At 42.0% G+C, this 14,120-nt stretch overlaps 1 protein-coding gene across 1 annotated transcript in view; it reads left to right on the forward strand.

Annotated features, from left to right (window-relative positions):
* Positions 1–1,204: 1,204 nt before the first annotated feature.
* The window catches only part of CDC5L (cell division cycle 5 like), a 36,581-nt gene continuing 23,665 nt past the window's right edge, over positions 1,205–14,120 (forward strand). Inside the window, exons 1-6 of the mRNA XM_080916616.1 lie at positions 1,205–1,468; positions 3,882–3,985; positions 5,392–5,553; positions 6,093–6,220; positions 7,445–7,544; positions 12,179–12,397. Coding sequence (XP_080772742.1) covers positions 1,424–1,468; positions 3,882–3,985; positions 5,392–5,553; positions 6,093–6,220; positions 7,445–7,544; positions 12,179–12,397 — 758 coding nt within the window. The 5' untranslated portion in view covers positions 1,205–1,423. The remainder of the gene's footprint in view (positions 1,469–3,881; positions 3,986–5,391; positions 5,554–6,092; positions 6,221–7,444; positions 7,545–12,178; positions 12,398–14,120) is intronic.

Consider the following 14,120-nt stretch of genomic DNA (forward strand, 5'->3'; position numbering starts at 1 on the left):
AGCTTGATCTCAATAGTTTAAAACACAATGGTTAGGTGTCACACAATTGGTAGGTTAGAGACTCATTAGTGTGACCTAGATATGTGTGATAAAAACCATAACACTAAGTGATGTTGGCAGGAGGTAAGGGTTACACATCTTTACAAGAAAGCATTGCAAAGAGTACCAGAGGCAGACAATGGTTTGTCACCTGTCATCCTGCCAGCTGACAAGAGTTAAATGAGATTTTAGGTCACTATATCCAAGTGTTCTTCATAATGCTACATTACCTCCCTCTCAGTCGAAAGCAGTGATATTCTGATACAATTTCCTATTTCAAGGGGAAAAAATAACAAAAACCGGATTTGAAAATTCGTCATGTCTTCGAGAAGAGGCAAATGGAAGCACAAACAACGGCAACAAACCAAGTGCAGCTATGCACATTATAAAATCTTCCCCTAGGGACCTGGGGTGGCACCAAGTTAACTGCCCTGGAATAGTGAAGAAGTTTGCGTGGGAAAGAGGGAGGAGGTGGCATAGATTTGAGAATTACCCCCTCACCGAGTTTTTTTTTTTTTTTTTTTTTTTTTTTGTGGAATCACAGCCGTCTCTGATTTTTACGAACAAGTGTTTGCCCTTAGTTCCTCTCTTCAGATGACAACACAGATTCCAGGGGCAAGACTCCCGCAACTCACCGTTTGTTCCAGAGACCCAACAGTGAGGGATGAGTGCAAACCACTGGCGCGACACTTTCTGAGGGTTCCTAGGGCACCTCCTTGAACCCCTCGGGGGCTGAGGTGAAGTTTGCGTGGCCCTTCTAGGAAGGATAACCAACACTTTGGGAGAGCAATCGCGCCACTCAGGTTAGAGTTAGGATCCTGAGTCCGTCCAGGTCCTCGGCGCTTGGCACTCCCCGAAGAGAACAGACTCACACTATTGCATCGCCCTGAGGACCCTGCGAAGTTCCTATCCTTCAGATGCCCAGCGCCGGGCTCTCAAATAAACTAACAGGCTCCCCACGCATCTAGCGTGCTTCCGACCGCCACACCCCTAACATTTTTTTCCACTCGTACCGCCCCCCCACGTGACGTCAGGACCAATCCGTTCCCTGCGTTCCCGGCCAAGTTCCACCTCTGGCATCTCGCGAGAGTTTTGTTTTCCTCTAGCCTGTCTCGGACCTGCGCGCGACGTCGGGTGCTCTGGCCCCTGCGGTTTGATGATTTTCTGTCAGTCTTAAGGTTCCAAACAGGCCGCGTCTTTTACCTTCGGCCGCAAAGATCTCGCGAGATTTACCGGGGGCTGCCCACGCCGCGCCTGCGCAGATCTCTTCAAAGCAGAAGGTCGCTCTTGGAGGAAGTGGCCTCTTTGCGTCCCGTGACCGAAGCGCCGTTACTACTTTCTCGAAGCTCCTCTCGGCCGCTGGCCGGGACACTCCGCCGTCAAGATGCCCCGGATTATGATCAAAGGGGGCGTGTGGAGGAATACGGAGGTGAGGCAGCTTTTCCCGCCGTCCGCAGCCCTCCGCCGGGTCTGGTAGCGTGTGCGCACGCGCGGAGAGCTCCGGGAGCCGTGGCTGTCCCGCGGGGTCTGCGTGGGGGGCCGCGACAGCGCGTACCCCGGGGACCCTTGCCATGCGTGGGTGCGGACACAGGTCACCTGGCTCACCTCGGGGGCGAGGTTGCGACTTGTCGGTCGGCGCTCCCCGCCTGGCATCTGCTAGGCCCCTGAACACTTATTTGTTCAGTTAGGGACGCGCCCCCTCACTTTGCCCTGAAACCCTGTGACTGCCGGGACGGGACCTCCGCGGAAGTGTAGTTTTTTCTCCAGCTCCTTTCTTTCTCCGTTCGCACGCAGCGCTTCGCTGTGCTAGAAGCCGCTGTGTCCGCAACTTTGTTTTTCCAGTGACTTCCTTACAGTGGGGCAGGCGGCGCGTTTACGTCTGCACCTATCTGCTTATCTGATACCCGGGCATAGTCTGTCCGTTCTGCAGATCCCCAAGGTCCTTTCTCTTACCTTTCCAGTCACACCACTCTTACCGGTTAAGACAGACTTAACATACACGGCGGTGTTTGCTTCCAGAAATGTAGTAGATTATGCCACAGTGAGCGGAACGGGAGAAGAAAGGAAGTAAAAATAGAAATTAAGTTAACGTGCATTTAATCAAATGCGCTGAATGTAGGAGTGCCTTTACGTCTGTGCCTTCTTGAGATAGCTTCTTATTGCTTGGCATCTTTCAGAGCATCCTCCAAACTTAGCTGAGAACACTTTTTGGAGTCGTTGCCCATTAATCGTTTAGTTGACAGTTGTTTAGTGGTTTTGTGGCACCTATTTTGTATTTGCTACAGCTTTCTTCTTTGTTTTCAATAGCACTTTTCTGTGGTTCCGGCTTGAGTTTAACTTCTCAGAGCCTCCGTTTACTAATTTTTATAAGACAAGAGTATGTGAGCTCCTGAAATGAATTGCCAGTTAGGAACATTGTGAACACAGCTGGGCACATTAGTAGGGTTTCAGTAGAAATGAGTTGCCGTTGTCCTTATCAGACAGCAGTACAGGAGGACCAGGTTTGGTATTTTGGTATGAAGCAGATTGTTTGGTGATGTTTGGGAATGAATCTTGAAGGATAGGTACCTGCCATATGTATTTGGTTGAAGATGTGTTGAAATATAGAAAAACCTTATTAAAGTTACAAAAGGAGGCATTGAAAAGGGACTTGCATGCCCTGAGGCTATTTAAACCAGAAGAGGCGACTTCTGAGGAAGAAGCAGAATCACAAAAATCAAGTAACAGTAGGAGTGTGTGTGTGTGTGTGTGTGTGTGTGTGTGTGTTTGAGATAGGATATCATGTAGCTCAGATTGGCTTTGAGCTTGCTAGGTAGGTGAGAGTGACACTTCTGATCCTCTTGCCTCTCTCTCCAGGGCTGGGATTACAGGTGTGTACTGTCATGCAAAGTCTTATGGGAATCTAACCCAAGACATCATGTATACTAGGTAGGGACTCTACCGGTTTAGTAATGGGAGAGAAGATGGAGTGGAGGGACTTAATAAGGCAGGCAGTGCAAGTTCTTTGTGGAGCAAGCCTAAATGTAAAGTGCTCAAGTGCATTCACCTATGATTCTTATGTTTGTGAGTTCCATTGGCAGGTTGTCTGGGGATTGGGTTATGCTTTGGGTACTCTGATGAAATAGTTTCTGGAGATTGGAGTAGATGGTGCTGACCAATGAGGTAGAGGGAGCTGTGGTGAGGAGGATACCAGAGAGGAAATGTGTTGAACCAGAGTCTCAAGTTGCTTCTTTGGTTCTCTTTTCTGGCATATGTAAGACCTGGTTCAAGGTAGCTATTCAGGAAGCTTTTTTTTTGTTGTTGTTGTTGCTTTTGTTGTTTTATTTTGAGTAAATATATGTGAACTTTACCTTGTGAAGAAAATAGCAGGTACATATGGGCGAATAATTTTGTCTGTCAAAGTAGTGTTTTCAACATTGACTTTTCCCACTTCCAGTTTGTTGAGGGGCAGTTAAAATATTTTTTCTTTTTTTTTTCAAAGATATAGTTTTATTTTTAAAATTCTGTGTCTGTACATGAGTACAGGTGCCTTCAGTGGCTAGAGGCTTAGGACCCCTTGGAACTGGAGTTAGCTAATCTGCCTGATAAGGGTGTTGGAAATTGAACTCACATTTTCTGCAAAGAGCAGTGCATGCTCTTAACCACTGAGTGGCCTCTCCAGTCATCTTCTTCTGATTCTTCTATGCTAGTTATCATTAACTATGACTAAAGTCTCCATGCCTTTTTTTTTTTTTTTTTTTAAATAATGAGTGTTGTGTCATTCTGCAGGAACTAACTTAAGTTTTGTCTTTTCTCATTTGAAGGGTTGTGACTGAATGCATTTTCTTTGGTAACTTTTCTAGGATGAAATTCTTAAAGCAGCGGTAATGAAATATGGGAAAAACCAGTGGTCTAGGATTGCCTCATTGCTGCATAGAAAATCGGCAAAGCAATGCAAAGCCAGATGGTATGTACCAGTCAGTAAGTGGAAACCAGCATGATCCTGATCCCCACTGTGATGAGTGAGGTGGCTCTTTGACCCCCTCAGCATGAACTGTGATATGGAGGGCAGGGCAGTATGGAGAGAGGTGCCTTTAGATGACTTACCACTTGCTTCCTGTATCTTGAGCAAACCATTTTTTCCTCCTTTTGACCCTGCCTGTTTTCTCACAACTTAGCACTAATTGATCAGTTGTGAATCCTTGTCAAGTGAGTTGGTGTATTTATTTGAGAGTGCCTTGTGAGACACAATGCAGAATCTTAGGTAGCTGGATCTCAGTTCATTGCATGAATTGTAATCTAAAAGTTTATAAATGGGTTATTTTAGGATTTACTTTCCCAAAGAATAAATGCTAAGCAGTGCTTGATTATTATTATTTTTTAAAAGGTCAGGTCACAGTGGTTAGTTTCCTTGTAATAGGGCAGCTAAAATGCAACATTCCACCTGTGTCACCTTGTTAATTTACATGGTGGTAGGCACGAGCAGTGTCTTTGATGTGAATGAATCATTCCAGCTGTAGCCCATGTGCTGTGAGGAACATCATTTGGATTGTGTGAAGTGACCCAGATTCTGATGGTGGAAAGGGTCAGATGTAGAGCAGAAGGACGTGGTTCTCAGGCTGCAATAGTTTGACTCCCTTTCTCTTAGTGACTGTAAACCATTAAGCTTTAGCCTAGCTCAAGCACCAGTGGCAGTGAGGAGGACATGGACATGTGGACAGATTCTCACCCAGCTGAATACCTGATAGGCAAGGCAGATTGGGCAGGCATTAGAAGATGGAGGATGCTGTTGTGCTTTACATTTAAAACTGCAGCAGATGGAAGCACAGAGCTCTGGAACATTAGTGGGCTTAAGCGGATGCTTAGAGAAGTAAGGGAAGATGCTGTGGTACTCAAACATAAGGAAGTTCAGTAAAATTGTAATATAAATAATACAAGGTGCTATTTTTGCCAGATACTTTTAGAACTTCAGAAAAGCTAAGAACAAGTGCTGGTGTGATGTTCATCTTTAATCACAGCATAGAAGGCAGAGGCAGACAGATTTTTGGATACAAGGCTAGCCTGGTCTACAGATGGAGTTCTAGGACAGCCAGGGCTACCAAAAAAAAAAAAAAAAAAAAACCCAAATAGACAAAAAAGGTTAAACAAGTTTAAAAAGAAGTCACATGACTGCATTTTGCACTTCAGTCTATTAGATTTTTAAGTATTGCTAATCTTACATACTTAAAATACATTGTAATATGAAGAGGGGAAGATGAGTAAGTTTAACTTGATAATGAATTCTCTTGTCAGAATAGTGTTATAGAGGGGTGAGAACATGTGATCTTAGAGTCAGTACATGGTAGCTAATGTTTGATATGTTGTCTTTAATAGGTATGAATGGCTGGACCCAAGTATTAAAAAAACTGAATGGTCCAGAGAAGAGGAAGAAAAACTCTTGCACTTGGCCAAGTTGATGCCAACGCAGTGGAGGACCATTGCTCCGATCATAGGAAGAACAGCAGCCCAGTGCTTGGAACATTATGAATTCCTCCTGTGAGTGGTCCTCAGAGCATCTTGAAGAATGTGTATATGTTAATTTGCTGATGAAACTTAGAGCATTTCCATCTTAATTGTGCCTGTGACTAAATGCAGAGAAACTAAAGTCGCTGAATTCTGTATTCCAGATGTTACATGGTTGAGCAAAATAATGTCTTCTGCCTCTCCTACAAGAGGGTAGTTTACAAAGTGTGCAAATCACACTCAGGAGAGTGAAGAGTGTGAGTGAGTGAGAGAGTGTATGAGGCCCCATCACCAGCGCTGCTGAGAGTTTATTATGACCTCTTTGTTCTGTTTCAGGAGTGTATTTGGATGTTCTACATTTGTGAGGAAGGGCTGCTTGTTTCATCATGAGTGGAAATACTGAAATTAGAGAATTTTAATGCATTTTATTCATATTAAGCTACTGTTTTCCATACGTTTATCTGTTTATCTCGGGAAAGAAAGAATGCCAGAGCTAGAACCTTGGTAATTCTCATACAGAATGGTGTGATACTATGACTAACTCATCTGGGATTTGTTTTTTTTCCTCCAAGGGACAAAACTGCCCAAAGGGACAATGAAGAGGAAACAACAGATGACCCCCGAAAACTTAAGCCTGGAGAGATAGATCCAAACCCAGAAACCAAACCAGCCCGGCCTGATCCAATTGACATGGATGAGGGTGAGTGGATTCTGGGGAGTAATTCTGCTCACAATATGTGACTCAGGCCTTCCTCACATTTTCCTTAGTTTCTGCTGAACTCCTGGTGTTTAGGGTCCCTGTTCTGACAGCGCTTATTCTAGGTATCTCCCTGAAAGTATCTGGTCCTATTTTTATTAGAGTGACTGCTTTTTTGATGGTGCTCCTTATTTTCCCCTATATTCATTTCATTTAATGAATTGAGCAGTGTAGTAGGCAGATGTCCCAGAGGTGAGTGGTGAGCCTCCCAGGATTCTGTCTCTCATTCCCTTTCTAGAAGGAGTGGCAACAAGCTAGCATATTGGACCTTGCTGTTTCTTTGACTTTAGGGTGATTTACTCTCTAGGAAAGGGCTGCTCTGCAAGCAGTGATTCTGTGACATATTGAGTCAACAATCTGGGACTGGGCTTTGGCTCCATCTCTGCTATTTATTAGCTATTTGACCTTAGCTAAGTCATGTAGGCTCTCTGAGCTTGAGTCTTCCTTGCTGAGGGTAGAGAATAAAATCTACTTTACCTTTTTGTGGGTACTTGGTATTTTTTCAGATATAAAGTCTGAATGCAGTGGTTCCCAAGAGTGACTACTGTGTGACGAGGCTGTCTACATCCTTTCCACTTGGGAAACTTTTAAAGCTATAGGCACCAGGTCCTCCCTGGAAGTTACTGAGTTGGTAATTCTTACTGAGAGAAGAGAGAGGACTCTGATCTGAGTGGAATCTAAGTCTTGTCCATCATTATGACACTTTGTTATTGTTGTCTGTTCCGGAGAGCTGTAGAAAATGTCTTGGAGAAGAAACGGTTCTGAGAGAAAAAATTTGAAGGTTATCAATTCCCCATGGTTAGTTGTTGCATTATTCCTCTATTGGTGATGTACCAGTTTGTTGGCGATGCAAATGTTACTGTAGTAGAACTTTCTGTGAGTGAATACTTGATGCTTCATTTTTCTTATCTCTTCTTAGCATCTCTGAAGTAGACATTCTTACTCTGATTTTAATGGGAAACATTCACAGAGGTAAATGGACTAGGCTTACATAGCTAGCAAGCTAGTGATGGGATGATTTGTAAGCTGACTTTCCCTGACTTCACAAGTTTTCTGTGCCCTCTATAAGTAGTGAGTACATTTATGCTTTTGTCATTGTAAGCACTAGGATATGCCTGACTGTAGATGTTGGAGAGGAACTTATTTTTCTTGTCTTTATTTTTGCAGATGAACTTGAGATGCTTTCCGAGGCTCGAGCCCGTTTGGCCAATACTCAAGGAAAGAAGGCTAAGAGGAAGGCAAGAGAAAAGCAGTTGGAAGAAGCGAGGCACGTTTTTTTTTTTTTTTTTTTTTTTTTTTTCAATTCTGTGTCCAATAATAGTTATGCATCCTTAGGCTTAGGAAACTGTATGGTTATCTGCTCTAGTTGATGACTAGTCTGAATAGATCAATTCTCATTTTGCTATTACTCCTTAGTGTCTTTGTTCTGGAACAAAAATTTTACAAAGCCTGACAGAAATTGCAGGCAGATATTTGACCCATGCTATGTTTGATCTCTTCAGGTGGTTTTCACATGACTGCCAGTTACCAGTTCCTCATCCCCCTTGATTAGTGTTGGGCAGGCACTGGCTGTGAGGCAGGAATCTCAGCTGATCATAGAGGTAGTTAAAGTTGATGAGCCTTGAGCCAAACTCTAGGCTGTCGGAGAAGTTGTCATTTAAAAAGTGAGCAAACTATATTAGGCATGTTCTTTGCTCAGGCTTTCCTCCACCTTCTCTTTGCTTCCTTTTGGTTGAATTTATATCATTCTGATGTCTAGAAGCCAAGATAAAGTTGGTAAAGATATCATCTGAACTGAAACTCAATAGCCAGTGGGTTTCAGGTATTAGACAAACTCCCCACCCCACAGTCTACCTAGCAGCTTTTTTTGGCTCCTGTGCTGTCTAGAACTTGCTTCTTGAGCAGGTGGGTAGCTAGCACTGTGTTGGTATTTCCAGTGCTGGATCCTGGGATGGATGCTTTTGGCATAGTAGCTAGCCATTCATTAGTGTAAGAGTAGTCAGAATTGATGGGTGTGTGATACACATGGGGTAGAGAACTATCCCATCTAAGAGAAGGTGCTATGCTTTCTTCACATCTAGCTACTTTTCTGTTCTGTATACTGTTGAGGGTTATGTAATGTAAAATCGGAAAAATACCCCTTTTTTGTCTAGGGCTATTTGGAAACCCAGTTTCCTGAAAGGTATTTAATCGTAAGAGCCTGCAAAGAATACAGTAGTTACATCTATGAAAGGCTTTTAGGTTTGGTTAGGATTGATTGATTAAAGTACATCTGCAGATTTTAATTTGCCCTAACATTTCTTGTAGCATCTGTGTGTTTTTGTAAGCTGTGTTTTGCACGTCTTGCAACAGGACTGACCTGTGTGTGAAGCACTGTACAAGACTATTTCTTACAACTTAAAATCACTTTTATTGATTATAAATGAGTATGCTTTCCCTTCCACTTCTGTTAATGTTGTTTTAGGATATGGTTGATACAATAGCATATGCTTTAGTTAGAGTCACTCAGCATGATGATTGGAATGTTCTCTAATTTTTAGTCTCTGTTCCTGTTACTTAAAGAATGAAGTTTACTTTTGGAATACATTCTTCAAGACTTCTCTTTCATTGTAGATGTTTGTTTATATGTCTGTAAACTCATTAACATAGAGACTTAATTGGATCATTCCACATATAGTGACATCTTACACACAATCGTTAATCTTACTGAGGTTCCCTTGTAACTGACTGATTTTTTTTTTTCACAAGTCACTTTTTTTCTTGAAAGCTGCATGTTTTATATATGGTAACATTATAATAGTTGTGGGTACTGTACCCCCCTCCCCATCTAGTTTATTTTTAATTGTTTGTTTTGAGACCAGTTTTATTTCTTTGGTGAGGTTTGTTCTATTGCTGTCCTCCCAGAGACGAGCAGCCTCTGGTGGTGTTGCTCAGAGAGGGGGAGTCATCCAAAAGGACTTGGATACCAGTCATTGTGCAATGGCAAGGTTGGGGCAGGGTTCTCAAAAGATATCAAAAAGGTTGATATCTTTTTCCAGTTGTTTGTTGTATGATTTCAGCAGTGTTCTGGGGTTACACATTGCTGTGTAGATGGATTTGATCCAGTTTGATTTCCTTTGAAGAGATAGTTCTGAGATTAGCTTTTGAGATTTATTCTGATTCCAGGAGACTTTTTCAGACTCAGTCTCTCAGTCTCTATTAAGCTAGTCGGCTCACAGATTGCCCTCAGTCTCCACGGAACCTGTTCTCTTTTCCTACTTGAATGTTTATATATTTGCCGTGTCCTTCCTTTTTCGTGTTTTCTGGGGAGTGTGTTTTTTGTTTCTTGGACTTTCATACTGGCTGTCACTCTTGTGTATACTGGTTTGTGATTTGTTTTTCTATCTTTGATACTGTGAATAACTTCTTCATTAACTCACTAAAATTACAGCATCATTAGTTAATACAAAGCAAAAATGGAATTAAATGGAATTTTGCCCTCTTCTGATTGTTACTGTTAAATATTGCTGCCCCTGCCTCTCGCTGAGATATGCATGTAACATTGATATGCTTTTCTATTTGTGAGTTCTGTAACATTTTACCCAGCATTCTTAGGCATTCTGTGTCAGGGGGTTTTGTAGCTTTCCTCAGGATTGTATAGAAGTTACATATTTCAGACATTACATAAAGCCTGCACAATACCTTGTTTTATAGCTTTCGTAAATTCATTTAGTAAATTCTTATTGGTAAATTAGATTGTGGCTGGTGTTCAGTAAAAGTCTCTGATTAAATTCTTGTTTATGTTGGTTTATTTATTTATATTTCAGAGAGATGAATTGGTGGCTTTAAAAATATGAAAAGTGTAGGCTTTAATGCGCTTCTAAATTTGTTTTGAGAAAGTTATCCAGTTGATTTTTCTATTACCTTTGCTGGAGACGGTCTGCTTCTGTACCTTTTTTTGAAATGGACTGACTTACTAGGTAGTTTGTGTTGGACTAGAGTATAGACCAGGCTGGCCTCACACTCTCAGAGATTCAGCTGCATCCCAAGTGCTGGGATTAAAGGTAAGCACCACCATGCCCAGCCTTACTTTTACACTTTTGCTATTAAAATACAGTTTAGAATTATAGTAACTAGGTATGTGGAAATAGTGCATGCTGATTTGGGATTGCTAGTTAAGTGAAATTCCATTATTTCCATTTACCCTCCCTTAGCCTCTTAAATTCTACTTAGAGGGCTGGAGAGACCACAATTATATTCTAGGTCACAACCACCTGTGACTTCAGCTCCAAGAATTCCAGTGCCCTTTTCTGGTCTCCTCAAGCACTGTATGCATGTGGAATTAAATCACATGGACATACATACACATAAATAAAGATAATAAATCTTTAAGGGCTTACACAAACTTTAAGACACATTTTGATCATACTCACCTCTGACTCCTCCCAGGTCCACTTGGTACATAAAATGTATTAAACCTTTTCTGATTAGTAGCAAGTATATTTTTATTTTGTTTTATATGTTTTTTTTTTGCTGCAAATTAAAAAAAATCTTAACATTATTCACCTTTTTTGCTACTTATTAGTAACTATAGTCTTTTGTTTGTTGGTTGGTTTTTAAGACCTGGTTTCTCTGTGTACTCCTGGCTGTCCTGGAACTCACTCTGTAGACCAGACTGGCCTCGAACTCCTGAGTGCTGTGATAAAAGTCGATACCATCCCTGCCTGGCTAGTGACTAAATTCTTTTCTTCCTTTTTTTTTTTTTTTTTGGTTAGATATTCTCTGGTGTATTTGCATTTGAAATGTTATCCCCTTTGCCACTTCGCTTCCATCCCCCCTCCCCCTCTGCTTGTTTTCACAAAGGTGCACTACCTTCCAATCACCCTCTCCACCTCAGTGCCTTGGCTTCCCCTACATTGGGCAAACATGCCCTCCCTGGACCAAAGGCCTCTTCTCACATTGATGCCAGACACTGCTATTCTCCGCTGCATATGCAACTGGAGCATCTGGGTCTCTCAATGCGTGCTCAATGGTTGGTGTTCTAGTTCATGGGAGCTGTGGAGGATTTGGTTGGTCGACAGTGTTGTTCTTCTCATGGGGCTGCAACCCCCTTCAGCTCCTTAACCTTTTCCCCACAGCACCTTCACTGGGGTCTCCATGCTCAGTCTGATGGTCAGCTGCAAGCATGCTCAGCTGCATGACTCTGGCAGAGCCCCTGAGGAGGCACCCCTATCTGGCCAGCAAGCTTCTCCCAGCATCAGCTATAGTGCTTGGGGCCCAGTGGCTGCAAATGGTCTATGAATTGTTTTTTGCATATTCAGAGCTTTCTGGGGCTAGTATCCAATTATCAGTGACTGCATATCATGTGTGTTCTTTTGTGACTGGGTTACCTCACTCAGGAAGATATTCTCTAGTTCCATCCATTTGCCTAGGAATTTCGTAAAGTCATTGCTTCTAATAGTGTAAATGTACCACTATATTCTTTTTTTTTAAAAAAAGTTTTTATTGATGCTTTGTAAGTAAGTTCTACTTCATGCACTCCAATCTTACTCATCTCCCAGCCCCTTTATATTCACCTTCTATCCTTGCAACTTCCCCCCAAAACATAAACAGAACCCCCCCCCCCCCCATCATCAACAACAACAAAGAAATCCATCTTGTTGTGGAAACTGTAACGTCTCACTGTGTGTCCTCCAGGTATATTCTTGCCCAGAGAAGGCACATATTTACTTAGAGTTTCTCTACTTTCCCTTTTTCTTACTGTATTTTTAAATCAGAATTGAAAATGGGCAAATTGTATTGAGGTAAGGGCTTGAGTAAATACTTCTTTTCCAGATAACCAGATAGTTTTTAGTGATGTTGGATTAACCTGTTTCTGCCTGGCATTGTTTTCAAGATGACTTTTGCATTCTTTTTCTCCAGGCGCCTTGCTGCCCTCCAGAAAAGACGAGAGCTTCGAGCAGCTGGCATAGAGATTCAGAAGAAAAGGAAAAAGAAGAGAGGAGTTGATTATAATGCTGAAATCCCATTTGAAAAAAAGCCTGCTCTTGGTTTTTATGATACTTCTGAGGAGAATTACCAGGCCCTTGATGCAGATTTCAGGAAATTACGACAGCAGGATCTTGATGGGGAGCTGAGATCGTGAGTCCCTTTGAGTTTGGAAATAGGTGCAGTAGGACTCCAGAGAGCCTTTACTGTCTGCCAGCTTCTTAGGGTTTAGGGTGATGGAGCCTCCTTTTGCTTTTTATGTGTTTAAATGAATTTATTTCAGTGAGAAAAATCAATGAACCTGGGATGTATTGTTGCTACTATACAAGAAGCATTTTATCTATTTACTGTGTGTATGTATTTGTATATATTTGTGTGGCATGCACACTATAGCACACATGGATGTCAGACAATGGGTTGTTTCTGACGTGGGTCATGGGGTTGTCGGGTTTGGGAGTCGGGTACCTTTACCTGCTGAAGCATCTCACTGACCTGATGAGTGTTTTTTAATTAGTGCTTTTGTTTCAGTAGGCAGTTTGCTCACTGATGACATCTTTCAGTTTTTGAGCCTGTATGGGTGTTTTGCCTGTATGTATGTCTACCTCATGTGTGCCTGGTGCTCATGGAGGGCAGGAAGAGGACATGGAGTTCACTGAACTAGAGTTACAGATGGTTGTGAACTACTATATGGGTACATCAAACTAGGGTCCTCTGGAAGAGCAGCCACCTAGTGCCCTAATCACTGAGCCATCTCTAGCCCAGTTACTATTACAAATGATTACTTGTTTTTTTTCTTATATATTCCTTTTTTTTTTTTTTTTTTTTTTTTTTTTAATGAGACTATCTCATGTAGTGCTAGCTGTTCTGGAACTCACTATGTAGACCAGGCTGTTCTCAGACTTACAGAGATCCACCTGCCTTTACCTTCTTAGTGTTGGATTAAATAGCACTATTCCTAACTTACTATTTTTTTTTTAACCAATGACATTTTAATATTTTTGTACATTTGTAACAAGTTATAACTTTTGCTAATGACTTGAAGAAATCTTACCAAACTCTAGTCTGGCTTATTTTATTATCAATTGCTTGTATGTATTCCCTATGGTGTGTTTGTGTTGGTGGGTGTATTTGAGTGTGTGCATGTGTATTTGGAGAAGAGAGATCAACTCTGAATGTTGTTCCTTAGGAGCTGTATTCTCCCCCACTACCACCTCATACTAGGCAAGAGCTCTGTTATTGAGCTATAATCTCAGCTCCATTATGTTGAGCTGAAGTTTTTCATTGGCCTGGAGCTCACTAGTTTTGGTGTATGAGCCCCAGGAATTCGGCTGATTCCCTTTCTCTAGCTCTAGGAATTGGAGTGTTTGTGTTTTTCCCCTTGAGTACATGTGGAGGTCACAGCCAAGACACCCTTATGGAGTTGGTTCTCTCTTTCCACCTCTGTTTTAGAGTTCTAGCAGTCAGTTCACGTCATTGAGCTTATGTGGTAAAAGCCTTTGTGTGTTGAGCCATATTGGCTTAACTTGCGCTCACTCTCTCTCCCTCTCTCCCTCTCCCCTCACCGCCTCTGTGTATATATATGTGTATATATATATATGTGTGTGTGTGTGTGTACACACATATGTATATTTTTTTTGTCAAGATTTATTTTACATATGTGAGTACACTGTAGCTGTCTTCAGACACACCAGAGGAGAGCATCAAACTCCATTGCAGATGGTTGTGAGCCACCATGTGGTTGCTGGGAATTGAACTCAGGACATTGGGAAGAGCAGTCAGTGCTCTTAACCTTTGAGCCGTCTCTCCAGCCCTAAGCTGCTCTAATTTTAAAGTGAAAAATATTTGCCTTTTATTTCTTACAAAGAAAAAAGTGTTT

This window comes from Micromys minutus, assembly GCF_963924665.1.
Source record: "Micromys minutus genome assembly, chromosome: 5".
Classification (NCBI taxonomy): Eukaryota; Metazoa; Chordata; class Mammalia; order Rodentia; family Muridae; genus Micromys; species Micromys minutus.